We start from the raw sequence: 25776 nt of genomic DNA on the forward strand, positions 1-25776 counted from the left end.
AGTGTACAGCATTTTGTGATTTCATCTTCAGCTGACCTTGAAACTGTAATATGGGCTGTCGTAGTTGACATGCTGTGTGGTCTATCATATACTATATATATGTGTGTGTGTGTGTGTGTGTGTGTGTGTGTGTGTAGAAACAGGAATTTATAATGGCTAACTGTACCATGCTGACGTCTTTCACACCCACTGCACAGAGAGAGAGAGAGAGAGAAAGAGAGAGAGTAGCTTTCTCATTCGTATGATAAACACGGGGAAAAACACAGCTCGTAGATCTAATTATTTATTCTGACAGTGTGACCCCAAGACTCACTAACACTGTGATCGATCTCATCCACAGCTGGCCCAGCCACGCCAAGGCCCACTCTTCCAACCCCTCCAGTAAGACCGCCCCTCCCTACAGCTGCAACCACCCTAAAAATGCCGCCCCTTCCAACTCGATTACCCACAAATTCCCAACCGAACGTGCACCCGATCAACACAGCTCCCAGCGGAACCGGAACCGGAAGTGGATTTCACCCAGGTAGCGGTGTGTCCAGCAGTCACACCAATGTCGGGGGAGCTGGGGACACGAACAATGGAGGGTCTGGCATTAACATGGGGAATGGTTACAACTCGGGAATGCCGGTCAGCGCTGGTGGGAGCAGCAGACTCGGCAGCAATTCTGGCAGCGGTGGATCCTGCAATTGTGATTGTGAGTGGATGGATGCCCATTGATTAATTAGTGATCTGCTGGAAAGCTGGAAAGACCCGTGTTGGATGCAATAAATTACAGTACTGTGTACCAGTTGCTTTGTAAACGCCCAGTATTTAGTAAATGCCCATCTTCCATTTTGGGTTAAAAACCATTCATATTTATTCCACCCAGTAAACGTCCACTCCGTACATTAAAGAACAAATCAAAACAACCAATGAACTATGATGATCAGATTATGATGAAAATTCATTTGCGATCATGTTGTTTTACAAAGCACTGTAGATTTAGATCTAGGGATAAAGAATAGAACGCCTGCATGAGTTGTTCAAGTGTTACCGAAAAAACACTTAATGTGAGCAAGAGATAGTGTCTTGATGCAGAAGCTAGTGTTTTGTTCTCACTTTCAGCCCATTAGATAAGTAATGCTATGTAATATGTTGTGGATGAAGACCACAGGACTCATATATGTATATATATACATATAGATATATACATATGTATGTGTGTGTGTGTACCTGTCAGAGTGGATTTCTTCTCCAGAATTTTGCCAGAGGACAACACATGTTGCCATGGGTTCTTTTTCAGTGTGCCAAGTGTGTGCTGTACATAGGACCATGGCTTATCATCTCAACCAAATGACTGGCTGCCCAGTTTTATTTTCTAGTGAAACTTGGGGGAAAGGACAAGACTGGGATTTGAATCCAGAACCTCATGGTCACTGTATTGGCACATGAGCATTTTATCCATTCTGCCACCTTCCTCCTTCGGACAGGACACAATATCATATGCCTTACTCAACATTTAATGATTAACTCTGTAATAAGCTATAGAAACAGATAAGCAGGAGTATAGGGTGTTGGTTCAATCAACAAGTAGAGTGTGTATGCTCAAAGATAATTATTAGTTTTGTGTCAGTATGTGTTGTAGCAAAGCAACATACATAGCATGCGTGTATGTTGCTGTTCAAGTGAATAATTACAGGGAATGGGCCTACGTCAAAAAGTGAACTACCTAGTAAACACCCAGCCCCAACTTCTTGGTGAAATTCTTGCAGAGTGGGGGTGGGCACTTAACAAAAGTAGTTTGCAGTACATGCACACAGTGAATAGACCCAAGTCTTGTGTGTTTTGATCAGATGGGCCGGGTCGTGGGGACGGGTTTGTGGACGACCGGACGTGTCAATCCTTTCCTTGCCTGATCTTCGAGGACAACTTTGACTTCATCAACCACAGGGTGTGGGAGCATGAACTGACTGCTGGAGGTGGAGGGGTGAGTGTCTGATTGGTGGGTGGGGGTTGTGTGTGACCTTGTGTGTGTGGATCTGTTAGATCTGTGTCTGTTTATTTATATGTATCTGTCTCCTTTACTCTGTGTGTGCATGTCTGTCCTGCTCCCTTTTGTTTGAACTGGATGCGCATGTGGGTGAGTGTGTGTGTGTGAGTGTGTGTGTGTGTGTGTGTGTGTGTGTGTGTTTTGATTGCTTTCCTATGATTTATCATGACTTAATTTCTCTTTCTTTCAGAACTGGGAGTTCCAGTTCTACACAAACAACCGCACAAACAGTTACACAAGAGATGGGATTCTGTACATCAAACCGGTAAGACAGCTTACTTTTGAGCCTTTCTCTTCCTTCATGGTACGAAAAACCAAACCAAACCCAGCAACAACAGGTTAATGTTGAATAATGATGATGAAAGAATGAAAACAATGTCTGTGATGATGCGGATGATGCGATAATGGTTACATTAATCTTCTATTGCACTAGTGTTTCACCATTACAGTTACTCTTACAGGAGTGTAATAATAATGATGACAACAACAAAATTAAAACTAGTACTGATGCTGCTGCTACTACTACTACTACTACTACGTACATATGATAAGAATTTGATAACAACAGTAATATTTCTGATAATCATCATGATATTGAATCTGCTGTTATGTCACACTGCACTGTGCTCCTGACTTAAAGAACAAAGCAGTGTACTAGAAATGCACAAGAATTAAGCCTGATCCAAATATACATATGCTTATCCACATGCACAAACACATATGCGACTTGCACGCACACACACACACATGCACACACACACAGCTCACGCAGACACATCTGTCACCCTTCTGCCCCTTCCCTGCCATTTGTATGCAGACATAAATCATTGCCTTGTGGTATTAGTGGATGTCCCATTGACAGGTAAATATATTTCACGGTTGAGAGAAAGGTGATGAGAGTTGTAACACAGTGTGTATTTCAAAAATATTTTTTTCTATTATTTACGTCCTTGGAAAGGATGTAGACAAAAAAAGAAAAAAAAAAAAAGAAGAAAAAAAAGATATGACAATGATTATGATTATAATAATAATGATGATGATGAAATTATACACAGAGATACACACACACACATACACTCACCACCACCTCATCACCACCACTACCTTACCATGCACAGAATCAGAGAAAGGAAAGGAGAATGAAGAAGGAAGAGGAGGAGGAGAAGAAAAAACAGGATGATTTATTTTCATCATCTGACTTTGAACTTTGCAGACCCTGACCTCTGATCATTTTGGGACAGAATACCTTGAGAAAGGGAAACTGGACCTTTGGGGTAGGTATATCTGGCTGTATTCCTTGAACTGATTCCTACCTGTGTTCAGTTATTTGAACTTGAAATGTTGTGTTGATCCTTTTCACACCTACTTGCTGTTCTCTTACAACATTTGTCCATTAGATGGTTCTTCAGGCTCCCTGGCAGCCAACTGTTTTAAACTAGAACCGACTACAGGAAATCTGTTTATTTCTGTGTTGCATTTTAGCACCAAGTGTCAGGAAGCATAACCCAATACACCATGTTTCTTCCTGTGTTTAATCATTCCTGTCTGGTGACTTCTTCCTTGTGGCACACACCAGAGAGTCTTCACAGAGTTAAAACCCTAATCTTTTTGAGTGAGAAGATTGAAGCAGTCATTAGTTTTAATTGTACTTTTTACCCTTAACTTGAAGTAGATGCTAACATGGTGATAGCCTTGAGATGACTTCAGTTGTTAGCGAGGTTCTAAGCACCGTAATTTGATTTGATTTAACGTGGTGTTAACCTTGAGAAAGCCTTAGTGGTCAGTGATACTCCAAGCACCATAATTTGATTTTGAAGTGCCATAATAAATAGTACATACCGGTACGTAAATAGTGAAGTCACAAATGAAATCATCAAAAAAGGGAAATAACTGTGGGAGGCTGAAAATTCACACATTTGATCTGGGGTGGTGGTATATCTCCAGACCATGTTCTCGGTATAAGGCTGATTGTTGTTGGTGTTGATTTATGTCTTGAAACACCACTTTCTATTGTTTTTTTTCCAAGGGTTTAAAGAGAGAAAAAGAAGTCTGTCACATAAGGGACAAATGAACCCATGTATTAATCTATGCCAGTCATCTGGCTTCTGTCAGACGGTTACACACACAGATGACTGATTTCCAAAGGGACGGTTCCTCGTTGCAGGATCCAGCGCGGCTGACGTGTGCACAAGCAACATGGACTGGGGGTGTTCGCGGGAGGGCCAGCCGGGGCAGATTGTCAACCCCATCCAGTCCGCCCGGCTCCGCTCCTCGCGGGGGTTCAACTTCCGTTATGGCAAGGTGGAGGTGGAGGCCAAGCTACCCAGTGGGGACTGGCTGTGGCCAGGTAAGGACCATAGGCTGCTGCACACCTCTTTCTTCTTCTCTCTGTGTGTGTGTGTGTTGGGTGGAGAGACTGTGTGCATGTGTATGGATATCAATGTATGAATGCGTTCGTTTTATTACTTTTTACGATGTTAATGATGATGGTGGTGATCATTCTTCGTTGTAATAGCAGTGGATGTAGCAGTGTTAACAAATTTATTATTTTTGTGTCGTTATCGTTAATGTCGTTATTGTTATTGTTGTCACAAGGACAGATTGGAAGACTGGGCGATGCCTAAAATATTTATCCTTGAGTAATAAAGTTTTTGAACTTGAATCTTGAATCTCTCTCTCTGTGCGTGGAGGGTAGTGTCGAGTGGTATGTTGTGTTGTGCTTCAGCCACAGCACATTTCTTTTTTCGTGGTTTCAGTTATAAGTTTCTCAAGGAGGCGTCACTGCATTTGGAGAAATCCGTATATACGCTACACCACATCTGATTGGTAGATTCCTGACCAGCATCACAACCCAGCATGCCAGTCAGGTCTTGAGTGCATGCTGATGTATTTGTATATCTGTCAGAGTGGATTTCCGCTACAGAATTTTGCCAGAGGACATTTTTGTTGCCATGGTTCTTTTTCAGTGCGCCAAGAGTGTACTGCACACAGGATGTCAGTTTATCATCTCATCTGAATGACTAGATGTTTGATTTTCTAGACAAACTTGGGAGAAGGGGTGAAACCGGGATTCAAACTTAGACCCTCACTGATACTGTCTTGGCAGAGAAGCGTCTTAAACATTCTACCACCTTACTTCTTCATAGGTTGCACTGTGCACTGCTATCACCTGGGGAAAGTGCGTTGCTGTTGTCACCCATGTTTTCTTCCTTTTTTTTTCTGTCCACGTGCATATATTTGTTTTTTTTAAGCTTTTAAATTAAAAAAAAAGAAGTAATTATATATCGGTAGTGATCAGAGTTTGAGGACCCATTTCAGCCTGTTGTTGTCCTTGGGGAAAGGCACTTCACTGTGATTTTCCTCACTACCCAGGTGTGACTGGGTACCTGCCTGGTGTTGTCCTTGGGGAAAGGCACTTCACTGTGATTTTCCTCATTACACAGGTGTGACTGGGTACCTGCCTGGTGTTGTCCTTGGGGAAAGGCACTTTACTGTGATTTTCCTCACTACCCAGGTGTGACTGGGTACCTACCTGGTGTTGTCCTTGGGGAAAGGCACTTCACTGTGATTTTCCTCACTGCCCAGGTGTGACTGGCTACCTACCTGGTGTTGTCCTTGGGGAAAGGCACTTCACTGTGATTTTCCTCACTGCCCAGGTGTGACTGGCTACCTACCTGGTGTTGTCCTTGGGGAAAGGCACTTCACTGTGATTTTCCTCACTGCCCAGGTGTGACTGGCTACCTACCTGGTGTTGTCCTTGGGGAAAGGCACTTCACTGTGATTTTCCTCACTACCCACGTGTGACTGGGTACCTGCCTGTTGTTGTCCTTGGGGAAAGGCACTTCACTGTGATTTTCCTCACTACCCACGTGTGACTGGGTATCTGCCTGGTGTTGTCCTTGGGGAAAGGCACTTCACTGTGATTTTCCTCACTACCCACGTGTGACTGGGTACCTGCCTGGTGTTGTCCTTGGGGAAAGGCACTTCACTGTGATTTTCCTCACTACCCACGTGTGACTGGGTATCTGCCTGGTGTTGTCCTTGGGGAAAGGCACTTCACTGTGATTTTCCTCACTACCCACGTGTGACTGGGTACCTGCCTGGTGTTGTCCTTGGGGAAAGGCACTTCACTGTGATTTTCCTCACTACCCAGGTGTGACTGGGTACCTGCCTGGTGTTGTCCTTGGGGAAGGCACTTCACTGTAATTTTCCTCACTACCCACGTGTGACTGGGTACCTGCCTGGTGTTGTCCTTGGGGAAAGGCACTTCACTGTGATTTTCCTCACTACCCACGTGTGACTGGGTATCTGCCTGGTGTTGGGGAACGGCTGAAGGAGAGGAGTGGGCCCCACCTTCCTGTGCAGCCCTAGACACTGGATGTGAATCCACTGACCCTGATGGCTGTAAAAAGCTATGGGACTGTTACCTTTGTATATATTTGGGTGTACATACATACATAGGTTTTTCTACAAATTTTCAGTGTCGTGGAGGCATTAAAGCATGTGGACTGATCCATATCTCTCTAAAAAAACATAAAAGGAAGGAGGTGCATGACAACATTTTTACATGGATCACTCTTTGATGCCATTGTTTCCTGTTTGTTAGGTTTGCTCTGCACACGAGTCCTTTATCATCTCATGGTATGGAAATGGTTTGTTTTTTTTAGTCTGGTCTGGAATGGGTCTTGAAAAAGTTTGGAATATTGTTTGGTCACAGTATGTGGGAACCCTAATATTATTATTGACATGAAAGCTGCTGACAACCAAAAGTACAGTTTTGCAGCCATCAGTGAGTGATGGACATGTCTGGTTCTTTCCTCGTGTCCCAGCCATATGGATGCTGCCCAGGCTGAATGTGTATGGCAAGTGGCCCGCTTCAGGGGAGATTGACATCATGGAGAGCCGCGGTAACCTCAACTACCATGACCCCCAGGGCAAATCGTTGGGCGCCGACTCCGTTGGGAGCACGCTCCACTTTGGGGGTGACTTCTGGACCAACCAGTGGCCCAAGGCACACAAAGAAGTGTACGAGTCTTTGTGTGTGTGTGTGTGTGTGTGTATGTGTGTGTGAGTGTTTATGTGTTCACGGGCAAATGTGTGTGTGTGTGTGAGTGTTTATGTGTTCACGTGCAAATGTGTGTGTGTGTGTGTGTGTGTGAGTGTTTATGTGTTCACGTGCAAATTGTGTGTGTGTGTGTGTGTGTGTGTTTATGTGTTCACGTGCAAATGTGTGTGTGTGTTCACGTGCAAATGTGTGTGTGTGTGAGTGTTTATGTGTTCACGTGCAAATTGTGTGTGTGTGTGTGTGTGAGTGTTATGTGTTCACGTGCAAATGTGTGTGTGTGTGTGTGTGTGTTTATGTGTTCACGTGCAAATGTGTGTGTGAGTGTTTATGTGTTCACGTGCAAATGTGTGTGTGTGTGTGTGTGTGTTCACATGCAAATGTGTGTGTGTGTGTGTGTGTGTGTGTGTGTGTTTATGTGTTCACGTGCAAATGTGTGTGTGTGTGTTTATGTGTTCATGTGCAAATGTGTGTGTGTGTTTATGTGTTCACGTGCAAATGTGTGTGTGTGTGTGTGTGTGCGTGTGTTTATGTGTTCACGTGCAAATGTGTGTGTGTGTGTGTGTGTGTTCATGTGCAAATGTGTGTGTGTGTATGAGTGTGTGTGTGTGTGTGTGTGTGTATTTGTTTATGTGTTCAGGTGCAAATTTTGAAGTTCTAAGAAAGCCCAACTTTGTGGAGAAAGCCATTTCTTTTTGGATTAGTTCAGTACAGTGTGGATTAAACATGTAGACGTGATAAGTTGAAAAGATTTCCTAGAATTCTGGAAGATCCTGTCCATATTTGAAATAGTGTGTGAACTAGCGTTTTATCGTCTGTCCACCACCAAAATTTGAGCAGTGGTCTGGGTTCTAGTCTTTCAGATGGGATGATAAACTGAGGTCCTGTGTGCAGCATGTATACACAAGAACCTAAAAAAGCTATCCTTTGCAAAATTCTGTAGAAATATACATATTGACAGCTAAATAATTATATACACTTACACATTAAAAAAAAAAAAAGATGACGTGTGCTGCCAGATTTTGTGTTGTACTCGAAAGAAGCCAGAATTTCAAACACAAAAATTTATGGCGATGAGAGAACTGTGCAGTATGATACATTCACTTAACTGGGAAACACTCAACGCCTCACAACGTACGTCTTCTTTTCCATCACTTTCATTTATTCCATTTGTAAATGATGATATCATTTATTTGTACGGTGTTGTGAGATAGTTTATTTGAAAAGAAGTATTTTCCGATTTGTAAAGGATTTATAAAATGGTTTTATTGCTTTATTGATTATTGCCTCATTACTGTTGTTCTCGTTACAGTCTGTCACAATCAGGAGGCACTTTCGCTGATGACTTCCACAAATATGGAGTGGAATGGGACAACACTTCCATCACGTGAGTTCTGTGTGTGTGTGTGTGTAAGTGGGAGTGTGCGTGTATGTGCATGCATGTATACACATATATTTGTGTGTGAATTTGTTGAGAGTGTGCAGCTGTATATGCATTGTGAAATACAACAATTTATATCTGGTAAAAATATTCAGCTGCTGCTTTTTCTCAGAATCACATTGTTCAGCTATGAAAATATCGCACAAATATTAAGACTCATGCACTGTTGATTACTGACTATTTGTTCACATAGTTTTTCATTTTATGCACCTTTGTTCTGTCACTGTGTTGAGACACATGACATTGTGCTGGGAGACATCAGTTCATTGTCTACCATTCAAACAAATGTGAAACAGCATTGTAAAACGCCGTGCTTTCCAAATCCATAGGCTGAAACAGATCAGAGACATTAAAAAAAAATGTTGATATGCTGTCACTGAAATGCTTTGACAGCAACCAACTCAGTGACAGTGGCAGAATGTGTGTAGCCATTGTTAGAAATTCTTCATGACATCCAGCGCAGACTCACCAGGACAAGCAAAAACACTGCTCCCTGAAATTCACGGATGATAAAAACTGTCCAACCCATGTACTCTGCTCAGTGCTAGCCACAAGAATATGTGTGTGTGCCCCTAATACCTGTTATGTGTGCTCACAATACCTGCTGTGTCCAGTACCTTTTCTTGTATACCCAATACCCAGATTCAGACACTCCACTGTTGGCCGCTGCTCTTTCTCTGTCTCTGGACCTTGCATTTGTGTTGTGTGCTCACAGTACCTGTTGTGTGTGTGCTCACAATGCCTGTTGCGTGTGCTCCCAATACCCATTGTGTGTGTGTCTACATGTTGTGAGTGCCTACAATATCTGATTTGTGTGCTCGCAGTACCCGCTGTGTGTGTGTCTACATGTTGTGTATGTCTATAATACCTGTTGTCTGCTCACAATACCGGTTGTGTGTGTGTTCACAATGCCTGTCGTGTGTCCAGCTTCACGCTGGACGGCCAGGAAACCCTGAAGGTGGCGCCAGGTCCAGGGGGGTTCTGGGAGTTTGGGGGCCTTGATCAGATGAAAGGTCATGAGAATCCCTGGAGGGCAGGTTCCCACATGGCCCCCTTCGATCAGGAGGTGAGACGTTGGCTCATGTCTTCAGTGTGTGTGGGGTTGACTGATGTGTAGCCAGGTTGGCTACAATCTTCGTTGGGCCAGCTTAGCAGACGACTTTTGTGACTCGCTGAAGGTTACTAAGGAAGTTTGTAAATCGGTCACAAGTTATCTCCCTTTACAGGGAACTGTATGATTTTTCATCAATTTGTTAAATTACAAACACTTCCTTATAGATGAGATTATAGTTTTTGTGTTATTGGACTTCCGAAAGATCATACTTTTTAACTGTAATGATATAATTTGGCCAGGCAGCCTATAACTATTTTAAACTAATATTTATGTGAATGAATTTTGGCACGATCTTCGAAATCCACTCAGTTCAAACATACAAAATACCTTTGTTTTCTATAAATCGATATAGTTGCCATGGAATTTAGATTGTGCATTAAAATGTAAATGATTAAGCTTTCTTCTCGTGTACTGCTTTCCGTGTACACCTAAGTTATAGGCATGCGATGGTACGAAATGTCTGACAGCATATCGGCCCCACAAAACTATCTCTTCTTCAAACCGTTGGAATTCATCAGTGCCGATTTGAGCAAAATACGTTTTTACAATACCTAGACATTTTTATAGTGTGTCTTGCAGATGTTTGCATTTCTGTTATTAATCTGATTCGTATCATACATGTATAGTTGTGTCTTGACCTTCTCTAACACCACCTTACCACCACCCCATCACAGATGTAATCAGTGTGTGTGTTTGCCTGAGAGGTTGGATACCCCTTCTGGAGTTGACATTTAACACTGTTGCTTTAGTCCAGCCGACAGCACAGGGCCATGTCACCCCAGATGGAGGCCAGTTGCTTTGGGTGACAGGTTTAACAATGCTGGGTTTGGAAAGATAATGCAGGTCACATTCCAACTTTTTGACAGTCCTTACTCGTGATGTTCTAAATGCTTTCAACAGGAAACATGCCAACATTTTTTCTTTCTTTTTTTTTTTTTGACTGTTCTTACTCATGATATTCTAAATGAGTGACAGTCCTTATGGACAATGTTTTTGATCGACCGTCTTGATTTGTGTAATAATTTATACTTATGTATTTAGGAAAAATGTTGGGGTAAGATAGATGACAACAGATGAGAGTTTATACAGACAATAGTCCAGACTGGTATGTTTTTTCAACAGATGACAATGGTTGCTGACAATGTTCTCCTTAAATCACAGACCTTAAAGATTATTAACTTAAAATAAAATGCACTTTCGTACGTAAGAGTACTTTGTTGAACACATCACTGCAAGACACATTTGAACTTTGTTACAGACAGCAGTATTTAAAAAAAAAAAAGAAAAAAAAGTACAAGCATACCGCAACATTTCCACAACATAAAATGCAACAATGAATTACAAAAGATGCACACCATATCACACACACACACAAGCATGGACATAATCATTTATTTATTATGTTACCAATGAAGACTCATGACTGTCTGAAGAACTTTGTCCATAAAGATACTGGATATGTGGCCAAATTAAAATGCAAGAAACAGTAAATTTCTGTCTTTGCTATAACTTTATGCCAAGTGGCTGAACGGAGTAAGCTGTCATACCGTTTGTGTGTAGAAGTGGACATGCACAGTTCAAAGAAATGTCTGTTCAGACCAAATCACTGAACAGCTGTGTCACTGCATTCTTTATACCCATGACACAACTTACATTATCACTAATTCACCTGCAGGTAAGACAGTACGATTGCTATGGGATGTATTTCACCCCTCTACCTCCTCATACAGAAGTTCTCATGTCTGTTTCACCTTCATGTATTTGCCAACATAGAGCATTTGATACAAATGCATACATAGTACAGTTAATTATATTAAGTACACACATGAACACATATACCCATGCACTTTGCTAAATGTTTTCACTTTGCTAAATGTTTTCATAACCTAAGTCTGAAAACATGCAGAAAACGTCTTACATTTGCAGCATATGTTACAAGAAATAGAGCACTTGTCCAATGTGATGCACATATTTCCTCTGAAAATAAATATCTGATACACATTTTTCAACACACACATACACAGCTGACGTCAGTTTCTACCGAGCCCTGATAGTGGCTGAAAGAGTGCTTGTCAAACTGGAGACAAAACGTGTAGTCTTGACACGTGTGTATGAAATCTGCTTTAATTTTTATTTGGTCTTCAGTGTGCCAGCCAGTAAGAGCACTTGTTTAACTCAACTCTTCCAGACGCTTTTCACACACACAGCGTTTTTGGTTCCTCATGGTGGCTGTACCTACCAACACCCGTCTAACTCCATGCACAGTATCTGCTTTTCCAGTCTTCCACAGATATTCTTCAGAACATACAAACAACCTCTTTCCTCAGAGTTGAAGACAGCTGGTTGTCTGACCATGGGCTCAGTCCGTAGGAAGAGTGATGCCGCGGCATTCTGCTTCCCAAGGAGTGGACACGAATGAGCTGTACACACACTGATGATGTGTTTTCAGTTCTACCTGGTGCTGAACGTGGCTGTCGGCGGGGTGGGGTTCTTCAAGGACGAGAACCGCAATGCACCGTACCCAAAGCCCTGGCAGGATGGGGCTGGCCACGAATCAGACCGGTTCTGGGCGGCACGCAACCTGTGGTACCCCACCTGGCACCCAGACAGCAACAACGGAGAGGACGCTGCCATGAAGGTGAACTATGTCCGTGTGTGGAAGACCAAGCCTGACCCACAGCCCTGATCAGGGAGGAGGGGTCACCCACTGTGTTAGCACGTCTGTCAGAACTGACTGATGGAGGCTGACAGCATGTATTCACAATAAAAATACTGCAATAATCTGCACCACTCTTGTGTCTGATTTCCTGTGTTGAGGTACTCTGCAGAGGATGTATTCAGTGATGGTATTATCCAGTTTAAAAATAGCGTATGTTATGATTTTTCTTACCTTTTTTTTGGTGTGTGTGGATGGACTCCCGCAAAAATTCTTTTAACTTTCTAAATGTTAAAGTTCTGGACAGTCATGGGCCTCTCCTTCCCACTTCTCCCTCCTTCAGCACTAATCAACTTACGGTCCATTTCAAAGTTCACAATTAAACTGACTGATTCTGACACACTCTGGCAAAGGAAGCTGTCCCAGACAACAGGTGTAGTGATGCATTCAAAGCTGTTGTTGTTGTCGCTGGCTTGGTGGCTCTGGGTCTCTCTGTTGTCAGTCTCTGTATTTAAACAAGTATCGGAGAAATCCTCTTGCTGGTGGACTGACATGGACAGCACAGCATCAAGGGCAGGACAACTACAGCACTTCAGTCTCTGAAATATCAAACAAGCAAAAAAATCTCAAAGCACATTCAGACCCACATGGAAACCAAAATATGCAAGCATCTAGGAAGATACTTATAGATCAGTAAATTTACACACATACTCATGACTGCATGCACATGACACACACTTGTACACATGCATACCACAACAAAACACTGCAATGTCCAGTAAAACCCACAGGTGAACCAGGTCACTGACTTGGTGCCGGAAACCTTTTAGGGACTGAGTCTTAGGGACTGAGTGTATGAACCATGTGAGGGACTGAGTGTATGTGAGGGACTGAGTGAACTGTCACTGAGGTGGAAACCCTGACCCTGTCAATCTGATTTCTGTCAGACATGTTAACAACCTGAAATATTCACTCAAGCAAACATGGGGGAAAAATACCAGCTGCCCTGGCAAAGTGGTCAGCGTCATGAACTAATGACTGGTAGGACGCAGGTTTGATTCCCATCAGAAGTGGATTTTTTTTTTCCTCCACCTGGTTGCTGCCCAGAGCGGAGTGTGCTATGGGATCAATGGAAGACTGGGGCCACAAAGTTGATGGCCATCCACTTCAATGATGCATCTTTGGGGGTGCTGCTCTAATTTCTTGACCAACACTGCAAGTGTCTGTATCTCTCAGCCTGACTGACACCATGATATGAGATTACAATCTTGTCAAGGATCCCACACCTAAATGGACCCCAACAGCATCTTCATCAACCCCATCATCACTGAAATATTGACAACAAAATGCCCTCAATTTTGGAGCATTAAAACAAACAACAACAAAAAAACAGGGGGAGGGGCATCACTGCATCATAGACATGAAAAGAAACTGCAACGCCACCTCTACCACCACTGTCCATTCTCAAAAAACGATAATAGCACCTCTTTCATTTTAACTGCACACCCCATGCTCCCCTAAGATGTTCTTTATGACTGTGACTGCACCCTCAACTTCAAACAAACGATCTGGGAACAGTGAAGGGTAAAACAATCTGGTTCAGGTCTGCCGAACTGTGGGTGGTGGTGATGCTAACGCAATGGGAGGAATCAGCTGAACACAGAAGCCATACCTACCATCCTCCACTATGGCCTGCTGACAAGGGGGAGGGCCGGATGGTGATGATTGCTGTGTGCAGTCGTTTGGCTCACTTCTGGAGAAAGCACTGCTCGTGGTCACCGGAGGAGTGGCCATTCCAGAGCTGGAGGCGGAGGGAGGGAGAGAGTGGGAGTCTTGTTCCCGGGCTGTGGGGAGGAAGGAAAACCTCTGAATAAATTAACGAAGGGTTTGTGTGAAGTTTCCTTGTTTTGGGTCTGTATTCGTCTGTCTGGACTAACTTTCAACACAAAAAATCACTGATGTCAAATGCCTAAGTCTGTTGCAAAAAGTGATGAATGGACCTAAGAACAAGACTGGGATTGATAGTTTGTATGTGTGTCTGTGTGTGTTAGTGCGTCTGTATGTGTGTGTATGTGTCTGCCAGGGTGGGAGTTGATGTGTGTCAATAGTAAAATCTGTGTGTGTGTGTTCCCTGCAAAAAATATCAGCACATCGGACAAGTTAATCGTTTCACTGTTGTTGTTTTTTTAATTCTAAAAAAGATTTACTCACAGCATGCTTGTTGTGAAAAGAATCTCTCAATTTGATCAAAATGATATAGTAATTCAACTGAACCCAAGAAATTCAACTGACTCCCAGATATGAAAAATGCATAATGTTTGGCACAAGAGTTTGTTGGCTCAACACAGAACAGATGAGAAATGAGCCTTTTCATTATCCGGACGGATGCAATCAAGAAGGGGGTGGTGGTTTTTGTTTTTTCCCCTGATTTTTTTGTTGTTGGTCAAACACATCGGCAGTAACATCACTACAGCTGTTGTTGGTGACATCACCTGTAGGTCTTGGCCCCTTCTCCCGTCCCCCATGTTCTCCCTGGATTAGCAAATAACTCCAGAATAGCTTCTGAGGATTTTCTACTGTAGTCTTGCTAAGATGACTAATTTTCTTTTTTTTTCTTTTCTTTTTAAAATTTTTTTTTAAGGAAAAAGCACATTTATGAGTTTCTGCATAACTCTCACATCCCTGGGACTGTGTGAATCGTTCTACAAAGTGGGTGCATGAATATTTAACCCCCTGACTGCTGAACCTATAGGATATGAGATCAGTTTGGTGACAGTTCAGTGTGCACTTACAACGTTTTGTGCACTTGATTTTGCTGCACCAAAAGCAATGCAATCCAAGGAGAAAGAAGTGTAAACAGAAGGCTGTCACAGTGAACAGTAGGTATAAGCTCGTCTTACCTCAGTGAGGTGACAGCCCTTCAGGGACCAACATATTTATCAGCAGTGGTCAAGGAGTTGAGGCACTTTGCAAGCCTGTGTGTATATCGACCGGGGAAGATTGGAAAAGAAAAGAAAAAAAAAAAAAAAAAAAAAACCACACCAAAAAACAACAACAAACAAACCAAAAAAAACCCCATCAAAAACCAAGAAACAAGATCTTGACTGTAAAATCACCAGGCACAGCAATCTGGATTCAAACCCAAGACCTTCAGACTGTATCTTAACATTTCACTATGGGGGTGAGTTGAGAGTTGTGTGAGTCGTGAGTGATGTTACACTGTTTTTAAATGGTTAGCGAGTTGTATGTCATAATCTTTCTAAAATTATATTCCTGTTTCTTATTTATAATAGGTGTATTGTCAATGGCGCTTAGAACCTCAGGTTACGTGCTGTACAAATGTACATTATTATCATCATTATTATTCAGTCCAACACTCAAAGCACTCAACTATTGTGCCTGTCTACTGCCTTACCAAATAACTGCTGCTAAATGAGGACAATGATCCATTATTTGTTCCTTCACACTGGTGGCTGACCTTTCATTCTGGAGAGGGATTCCACAGAAAGGTGATCCATGGACGAGTAGGGAGACATGTACTCCACAGAGGTGACGCGGATCAGAAACTCCTTGACCTCGTGCAGGGTCAGCATGTTGTGGAGAGTCTCCAGGGGATGTAACTGTGGCACGTAGTTGAAACCTTCCAGCACTGAGCACACAATTTGAGATAATCAGTTCTGAAGTTTTGTCTTCTCTGGTAAATGGAAAAAAAAGTAATAAAAAAGCACACAAAAAAGCAACATTTCTTCCCCTCAGTCCCCCAAAATTTTTTCCCCAGCATACTCCACACACATATAATAGAAAATTGTGTGACTAATGATGTTGAAATCTCAAAATACTGTGCAAAGTGTCCAGCTGTGTATTTTAAAGCATCCAGTTGTGTATCACTAACAATGCCCCAACCCTAGTGCGTCTCCACAGTATTCTTACCCCCTTCATGGTTGTTAAACAACCTGCCTTCACCCACACACAAAAATTCAAGCCCGCTAATGTTTGCATGCAAAACGGAAACCGCTAAGGCTGATTTTGCCACACAGGTGGTGAAATTTAAAAGTGAGAAGACAAATGTCTTCTTTCCAAAGACTATCTCCCTGAGGAACATAGGATGCATCATGCAATGAGGACTGCAGGTGACGCTGCCCGTGGCGCGCGCGCGCACACACACACACACAAGAAATTGAATGTTTAATTATTTCTTATTAATCAGCTTGCTCATTTTTGTGACTTATTCAAACAAAAAAATCCGCATTAACAACTTCATTTTGAAAAAGTTTTACTCTTTCTGAAACGACCACAAACTCTACAGCTGAAAATTCTATGATTTTCAGAATTTAAACAGAGAGGTTTTAAAAAACTGAACGATGACTAACAAACCCTTTTACTTTTTGACTGCTTGAGGGAGACACACTGCAGACAGCCCTCCAGACAGAAGACAGGCAGAGACAGAATACCCCTCACCCTGACGGCTGAAGAATGGCTTGATGTTGATCATTCGCAGTTTCTCCATGGGGTGGGTGTACTGCCGGTACAATACTGCAACAGCCCATATGAAAAGCCATAAGGGAAACACACAACCATAAAGAGATGAGAAAAAAACAACAAAAAACAACAACACACCTGCACATACTAACATGAACAAATCCAGTGTAACAGATTTCAGTTTTACTCGAGGTTTCATATTCACACACACACACGCACATATACAGAGTTTTTTTAACTTTTTTTGACACTTGTACACACACGCACACACACATCTATTAGATGGACACAAAGGCACAGCTGAAGGGAGGCTGGCAGGAGAGGAGTACACTACATCTTGTTCTGGCAGCAGATTTTAGCTGTTCAGTCATAAAAATCATGCTACCCCTGCACACATACACACACATAAAACTGGTTGACATTCCATAATACAACAATTAGATAAGCAGTGAAAAAGCAGCACAAATCTAAAACAAAACAAAACACCAGACTTCTGAAAAGAAAAGAAAGTCAAGACTCTATTTCTCCAACAAACTTACAACTGCATACTGCCTAAAACCATATACAATGAATAATAATAGAAAAAGAAAAACACCAATGACAGATGAGTATTGTATTGTAATACTCTTTTTTGTCATAACAGATTCCTCTGTGTGAAATTCGGGCTGCTTTCCCAAGGGAGAGCGCATAGCTACACTGAGAGCGCCCCCCCCCCCCCTGCCCCCCCCCCCACTGCCTGCATTTTTTAAAAATTTGTTTTCCTATCAAAGTGGATTTTCCTACAGAATTTTGCCAAGGACAACCCTTCTGTTGCCGTGAGTTCTTTTACATGTGCCAAGCGCATGCTGCACACGGGACCTTGGTTTTATCGTCTCATCCAAATGACAAGCATCCAGACCATTACTCAAGGTCTAGTGGAGGGGGAGAAAATACTTGTGACTGTGCCAGGATTTGAACCAGTGTGCTCAGATTCTCTTGCTTCCAAGGCGGACGCATTACTTCAAGGCCATCACTCCACTAAATACACAGATACTTTGTCAGAGCTGACAACTTCCAAACAGAAAGAGCTAGAGATATTAACATCCTGAGAGAAGAAAAAACATGTACGGTGTGTGGTGTGATAGAAGATGAGCTTCATCTTTAGGACAGCCGCAACAGACATTTCTATAAGACTGGGACTGGTCATGAAGATACAGAAAGGACAAAACTCTTCTGCTATCCCAAAATGTAACAGTTACAGGCAAGGTCCATGCCACACAATTTTTAATTACAAGCATACATTCAGATAGGAAGCATGTTTATAAATGCCTGTGCATTACATCTTTTTGAATGGACTGAACACCAGAAAACCCTTTGCCACATTGTGTCTGCAGGCACTTTTTGGTTCTTGAGATAATGAAAAGAGTCTTGGTCACACACACACACACATCTGTAGGGACGAAAACCAAAGCACAGTACCTTTCATCTTTGGCCCTAAGACACTGGGCGATACGCAAGGTAGCGACCATCTGGATAGACTCTGGCTGTGATGTGGCATGTGAACCATTCCGTAGTTGTGATGGGAAAGAGGTGCTGAAAGCAAGAAACCAACATCAACAACAGCATGTGTGTGGTTGTGTGAGTGTGTAGTGTGTGCGTGTGTGTGTGTGTGTAGCGTGTGCGCGCGCGTGTGTGTGTGTGAGTGTGAGAGTGTGAGAGTGTGTGTGTGTGTGTGTGTGTGTGTGAGTATGAGAGTGTGTGTATGTATGTGTGTGTGTGTGTGTGTGTGTGTGTGTGTGTGTGTGTGTGTGGTGTGTGTGTGTGTGTGTGTGTGAGTATGCAATTCAGTTATTAGTTGTTTCTCATGCTTCTGTTCTTTTATTTGTAATCCTCCATACCCCAAAAGGGGTGAAAGGAAATTAAATCTTGAATCTAGCATGTGTGTGTGTGTGTGTGTGTGTGTGTGTGTGTGTGTGCGTGCTTTGTCTGACCAATGTTATGTAATACTGAAAACCCTTTGAGAGGTTTGAAAGTGCGATACATATGCATCATCATTGTTATCATTACTATTATCATTATCATCATTATTCTTATCATTATCAAGTCAATGACAAGACTTTTATTATGTCTTTCAGTCAAAGATTGTAAGATCTGGCTAATTCACAGCATTCACAAACAGTCTTCTGGTAATATGCATAATTACTGATGTATACATAGAGAGAACAGCTACATATGCGTGTAATTACACACACACACACAAACACACACATGCGCAAACTTATTATAACAACACTTGTGTATTAAAACTGATCAATTATTTAACAAATGAACTGCCTGGGGTATAAAAATGTTGCCGGTTTTAAGAGTTTTCAGTCTGGGAAATCGGTAGTGTTTCCCTGAAGGTAAGAGTTCACAGTATTTTGATAGTATATGGTGATCATCGCTTATGATCTGTGTTGACTTTTGTTTTGCCCGTCGTTTATACAGCTGATTCAAAGGGTCTTGTTTGACACCAACTATTTTGCTAGACACATTTACAATTTTACTCAATATGTTCTTGTTCTTCACGTTTAAAGTTTCATACCAGCAGATAAATGAGAATGTTAAAACTGATTCAATGAAGCAGCAATAAAAACTCTGAAGAATTTTAGGACTGACCTGAATGTTTTCTGAGCTTCTGTAAGCAGTAGATGCGAGACTGGCATTTCTTTTGGATGTGACAGGTGTTGGGTGTAAAACTGAATTTATCGTCAATTGCTGTTCCCAGATACTTGTATTCCCTAACTCTTTCGACTTGTGTGTCATTGATAAGAAGATGAGGGTCTGGGGTAGCTCTTTTCCTGATATCAAGTACCATTTCTTTCATTTTTTCAACATTTAAATCTACATAGTTCTTACACTAAGATGGAAAGATCTGAACTTGTTCAAAATAGTGTCAAGAGTTAGAAAGATCTTCAAGTGCAGTGTCATCAGAGTATTTAATCAAAGGTGTTGTTTCAGTACCAGTGCAGTCACTGGTGTATAATGTGAACAGGAGAGGTGGCAGAACTGTTCCTTGGGGGGCACCAGTTGAAGTTATTTTAAAAGAGGAAAGAGCTTGATGGAAACAAACAGACTGGGTCCTCTTAATGAGAAAGTTGATGATCCATTGAACAAGCTTTGAGCTGAGATTGAGGGAAAGAAGATTCAGTACCATCAGATGAGGTTGGATGGTGTTGAAAGCAGAAGAAAAATCTATGAACAGAACACAAGCAAAGGAATTTGGTTTCTCAGGGTGGGTGTATGCGTGATGAAGGAGGGCGAGTGTAGCTTCGGCAGTACTTCTACTGGCTCTGTATGCAAACTGATGTTGATCATTGTATGGAACAGGGTACGACAGAATGTATCTGAATATTATTCGTTCAAAGCATTTCATCACAATAGGGGTATGGGCAATAGGACGATAGTCGTTCAAGGTAAAAGGTCTTTTGTTTCTTGGGACAGGGTGGATGATTTATTTTTTCCATAAATCAGGAACAGAACAATCTCTTAGAGACCAGGTGAAGAGGCTGATAAACACACCACACAACTGTGAGGCACATAATTATCTTCAAAAGACGACCACTAATCTCATCTGGTCCAGTTGCTTTTTTCACACACAGTTTTTTGAATGAAGATTCAACAACACAGGGGTCAACGAGAACATCGTTTTCATCTTTGAAGGCACTCATTTCAAGGTCTGCAATTACCTTTCTAAGTCATTACATTCAAAGCGATGTTAGAACTCAATGAGTTTTTCTGAAAAATGTTTCTGTTCATCATTGGTGATGCAGACGGCTGCGTCTTTCATCGTCCGGAAAGTGATTTCAGTTCTTTCCACCCATCAACCATCCTACCTCTTTTAAACTGCCTTTCTACCTTTTCTTTATATGCGTGTTTGGATTCTTTTCTTTCTTTTTTTTTCTTTTTAACTTGTTTTGCACAGACTTCTTCAAAGAGGCTCAATTACTCACTCACAAACACACGAACTCATGCACACACACATACACACACGTTCATATATAAATGCTGCATTCTGCAAATAATTCTTACTCCTACAGAATCTAAGGTGCAGTTACTGTGTCACACAACTGCTAAACTGGTATTTAAATTAGCAGTTTACATAAACAAATGTTTTGATCTTTTTTGTGTAACGAAGCATTACAGCTGATAAGCATATTTCAGTGGCATCACATGGGACTTACACGTGTGCTGAAGTGCATGTGATTTTTGCAGCAAAACGTTTGTTTACTTACCTTCAGAATGCTAACTTTATTTAAAAAAAATCTGTTTAGATGAACCGGATGGCTTGGGAAAACTGGATGAACCATTCTTGTTATTGTTGTTGAGAGTTATTGTGTAGAGACACACGCAGATGTTCTCCATACTAACAACACACACCATTCTAGTCAGAACCAGTCAATATCATTGTAAAGAAAACAACAACCCAACAACAACAACAACCAACCACTTGTCGGTGATTCACTCTGTTCAGGGTTGAAGTGTCCGAGGGGCAGTAGACAAACGGTACTGTCCAATGTGTTTTCTCCATTGTTTTTCAGTGTTGGCTGAGACTCTGATCTTGGTCTCATCTGCAGCAAACAAACTGGATAGTAAATCATCTTGCTTGCAGTCCTGTCACTACATCGCCCACCTCAGGACTTTCGAAACCAAACTTATGGCACAACAGAACCAGACTTATGGTACAACAGAACCAGACTGTGTGGCACAACAGAACCAGACGTATGGCACAACAGAACCAGACGTGTGGCACAACAGAACCAGACTTATGGCACAACAGAACCAGACGTGTGGCACAACAGAACCAGACGTGTGGTACAACAGAACCAGACTTATGGCACAACAGAACCAGACTTATGGCACAACAGAACCAGACTTATGGCACAACAGAACCAGACGTATGGCACAACAGAACCAGACTTATGGTACAACAGAACCAGACGTATGGCACAACAGAACCAGATGTGTGGCACAACAGAACCAGACGTGTGGTACAACAGAACCAGACGTGTGGCACAACAGAACCAGACTTACGGCACAACAGAACCAGACGTATGGCACAACAGTACCAGACTTGTGGAACACCAGAACCAGACTTATGGCACAACAGAACCAGACTTATGGCACAACAGAACCAGACTTATGGCACAACAGAACCAGAACCAGACTTATGGCACAACAGAACCAGACTTATGGCACAACAGAACCAGAACCAGACTTATGGCACAACAGAACCAGACTTATGGCACAACAGAACCAGACGTGTGGTAACAACAGAACCAGACTTATGGTACAACAGAAACAGACATGCAGTACAACAGAACCAGACGTGGGGTACAAATGAACCAGACACGTAGTATAACAGAACTAGACATATGCTGGTTATACAACAGAACCAGATTAAAAACACTGCTTGAAATGAACTTAAAGATCTAGCTGCATCAATATTAATTTTGCTACCAGAAACACTGTGAAAAGTCTCAAACAGTGGAATGGTGGCCTAACAGCAAAGTGCCTGACCAGATAGTCAGTGTCCTGGGTTTGATTCCAGCAAGGCCTGGAACTTTTACATCCTCCTCCACCAGACCAACAGAGGTGGTCTGTACGCTAGTCTTTCAAATGAGACAATATAGCAATGTCCTGTGTGCAGCATGCACCAAGCACATGTAAAGGAACCTACAGCACCAGCCACTGTGGCAAAGTGGTTAAACATCGCGGACTGAGAACTGGGAGAAAGTGGGTTTAAGTCTCAGCAGAGGAGTTTTTTTTTGTTTGCCTGTGGCTGGTACCTAGCCAGCACCGAGTGTGCTGTGGGCTAAAATGGGAAGATTGGGACCACACAGTCTAGTATCATCCACTTCACAGACATGTCTTTGGGAGTGTTGCTCTAATTTCCTGACCAACACTGTGGTGTCTGTATTTCATGGGCCTGGTTGATGCCAGGATATATCATCAAAGGAAGCACTGAGAACTGCCTTGTCACATTGTCCCAAATCTAAAATGGACCTCAATAGCATCCTCCTCCTCCTCCTCATCATCATCAATGGTCTCAGATTATGTGACCTTTCATTCAATGCTCTCATGGTGACTTCAGTTTTGATCCCCCTCCACTTCTATGCTTGGGATGAGTTTGTGTCAAGGTCTTCAGTGTTGCCAGATTCATGGGGACTGTTGTCGGAGGGACATGGTGGCAGTCTCCAATCTGGGGAGGACGCTCACTCAGTCTGACTCCATGACTGAGCAGTATCTGTCATCCTGTGTATGCAGAATCAGAACAGGCACTGCTGAACACAACCAACATGACTTAGCAGAAGTGCAGGGTCTCCTCTGGTGTGTGTGGCCTCTTGGAGACTTAACAACGGTAGTTCCTGCCAGCACTGAGACAACGGCAGAAAAACATGGTTGTGGCTGTGTATGGGGGACTCAGAATGAGAGGCAACAGAGTAATGTCACTGAAACTGCAGATGATGGGGCAGCACAATTAAACAACACCACCCCCTTCAGCAACAGAGTAATGTCACTGAAACTGCAGATGATGGGGCAGCACAATTAAACACCAGCACCCCCTTCAGCAACAGAGTAATGTCACTGAAACTGCAGATGATGGGGCAGCACAATTAAACAACACCACCCCCTTCAGCAACAGAGTAATGTCACTGAAACTGCAGATGATGGGGCAGCACAATTAAACACCAGCAGCCCCTTCAGCAACAAAGCAGATATCCCTGATAAAATTCAGGGAGCTCATGGTGTTTACCACAGAATTTATACATTTATAAAATACACATGCATCCAAGTTAGATATACCACACACAAGCAAGCATGTGCACACACATGTACGCATACAAGATTCCTTCCCCAAGCTAGTAAATATGACAAACAAACATCCCCCCATCCCCAGTCTACCACAGACTTACCTTGCCTTCATACTCTGTGTGGATTTCTACCACCTCAGGCATGGGGGCTGTGGAGGTGATGCTGTTGCCGGATATGGCGGTGGTGGTGGTGGTGGTGGTGGTGGGGAAGGAGGGGGCTGGGGTAGGGGTGGAATCAACAGCAGGATCCTCTGGTAGTTTGGCAAGGGGGTGGCAGCTGCTGCTGCTGAGGCTGGCTAAGTCCGGTGTCAGCTGTAGTAGGTTATTAATGTCAACAACACGTCTCACACAGCTGTGAGAAAGATGTTCCAAAGTGACAAAGAGAGAGAGTGTGTGGTGTGTTTTGTTGTGTTGTGGTGTGTTGTGTGTGTGTGTGTGTATGTGTGTGTGTGTGTGACAAAGAGAGAGAGAGTGTGTGGTGTGTGTTGTTGTGTTGTCTTGTGTTGCGTTGCGTTGCATTGCGGTGTGTGTGTGTGTGTGTGTGTGTGTGTGTGTGTGTGTGTGTACCACTGCCTGTTATTTCTGCCAACACATCTAACACAGCTGAAAGAAAGATATTTTACTGCGATGAAGATATGCGTAGTCTTCAATTCATATTGTTATAGTGTGCCAGGTGCCTGTGGTGGAAGTGTGGGATTTTCCCAGCGCACACTGCTTACCGATGGACCCCTCCTTCCTAACTCCCTACTCTCTTCCCTCTCCCTTCCATGGCATCTATCCCCCCCAACACTCCTCCCCATACCCTCTCTCCCTTCCGCCCTTCCCTTGACCGAGTGCACTGGCAGCAAGTTGTCATGAAATACTAATTAAAGATGATATCTCCTGGGACTGCAACCATTCATCTTCTGTGTCAGGCCACAAATGTTTTTTCTTTCTTTCCCCCCCGATACATTTCCCTGCCCCTTTCCTTCCCCCTTTCATCACTTTCGTCCCGTTTCCTCCTTTGTTAACCTTTCCTCTCATTGATATTTACCGCACATGACACCGCCTCCAGTAGTGTGTGTACTACCAATTATTAGCGCTGCATCTTTCTTCCCCCCCCCCCCACACACACACCACCCCCTACTCCCCTATGTCAATCTCTGGCATCTGCCTCAATGGTCAATGCCTGGTGTGGTGTGTATGATGAGCTGTTCAGAACAGAAGCAGAGCTGGACGATCTTTCCTCCTACACTTCTGTATCATTTCATCAACACCCCCTCCCCCCCTCCTCTCCCCTTCTCCTTGGTAATGCAGGGTTCTGTGAGAAAATCACTGGATGTGCCAGTCTAGCACTGTTGGTCCCAGACTGGTTCATTAACTTCAACCAGTTGGGAAAGTTCTGGGTTGTAAGATGGTTTACATGTGGAACAAATTTTTGTGAGAGAGGATAAAACTGGTAGGCATGTGTGATTCCATCCTTTGTCCTTGCTTGGAGCAGTCCGGGACAGCCTGACGGACAAGACAGTACTATGGGGGCCGTGTGCTGCTAACTGCTAAGTTCGGATGTGCTGTTAAGTGCTCTTAAGTTAGAGAAATAAACACCTCAGTTCATCTTACTAAAAGACCCTGCTGCTGGTAGAGGAGAGAGTGGCGTGTGCACCTGTCCTCTGCCTGTAATCCTACCCTAGCCCTACCTCCTTCTCTTCTTCTTCTACCCCTACCCTTCAACAGTATTATTTAATAATAATAATAATAATGGTAGTTATATAGCGCTGAATCTTGTGCAGACAAATCAAAGCGCTTTCGCACCAGTCATTCACTCGCATAACTGTAGAAACTAAAGACAAGGAAGGGCAGGCAAGGGAGGCTATTTTGGGAAGAGGTGGGTTTTAAGGCCAGACTTGAAAGAGCTCAATGTGGAGACTTGACGAAGCGAAAGAGGAAGTTCATTCCAATCGCAAGGTCTGGAGACAGAGAAAGAACGGCGGCCAACAGTCGAGTGTTTGAATCTGGGTATGCGTAAACAGAGTAGATCCGAAGCCGATCGTAGTGAGCTAGATGGAGTGTAGAGGTGAAGGCAGCCGCAGAGATAGGAAGGGGCAGTTTTGTGAATGCATCTATAACACAGAGTGCTGATCTTGTACTTTATTTGGTGTGAGACAGGGAGCCAGTGGAGATGT

At 42.9% G+C, this 25776-nt stretch overlaps 2 protein-coding genes across 6 annotated transcripts in view; one reads left to right on the forward strand and one right to left on the reverse strand.

Annotated features, from left to right (window-relative positions):
* Positions 1-534: 534 nt before the first annotated feature.
* Positions 535-12429, forward strand: LOC143302179 (beta-1,3-glucan-binding protein-like). Its single transcript, XM_076616723.1, has 9 exons — positions 535-694; positions 1833-1966; positions 2220-2294; positions 3243-3303; positions 4194-4376; positions 6859-7054; positions 8404-8478; positions 9460-9598; positions 12096-12429. Exons 1-9 carry the CDS (start codon positions 598-600, stop codon positions 12330-12332), a joined length of 1197 nt encoding a protein of 398 aa, XP_076472838.1. The 5' UTR covers positions 535-597; the 3' UTR covers positions 12333-12429.
* Positions 12430-12576: 147 nt separating this feature from the next.
* The window catches only part of LOC143302178 (inositol hexakisphosphate and diphosphoinositol-pentakisphosphate kinase 2-like), a 71057-nt gene continuing 57857 nt past the window's right edge, over positions 12577-25776 (reverse strand). For all 5 annotated transcript variants that reach the window (XM_076616721.1, XM_076616722.1, XM_076616719.1 and 2 more), the window contains exons 22-28: positions 23717-23926; positions 21247-21370; positions 18240-18353; positions 16761-16835; positions 15781-15951; positions 13979-14146; positions 12577-12901 (exon numbers count right to left, since the gene is read on the reverse strand). In XM_076616721.1, the coding sequence (XP_076472836.1) occupies positions 12885-12901; positions 13979-14146; positions 15781-15951; positions 16761-16835; positions 18240-18353; positions 21247-21370; positions 23717-23926 (879 nt within the window). In that variant the 3' untranslated portion in view covers positions 12577-12884. The remainder of the gene's footprint in view (positions 12902-13978; positions 14147-15780; positions 15952-16760; positions 16836-18239; positions 18354-21246; positions 21371-23716; positions 23927-25776) is intronic.

The sequence above is a fragment of the Babylonia areolata genome, chromosome 29 (genome assembly GCF_041734735.1).
Source record: "Babylonia areolata isolate BAREFJ2019XMU chromosome 29, ASM4173473v1, whole genome shotgun sequence".
NCBI classification, from domain to species: domain Eukaryota; kingdom Metazoa; phylum Mollusca; class Gastropoda; order Neogastropoda; family Buccinidae; genus Babylonia; species Babylonia areolata.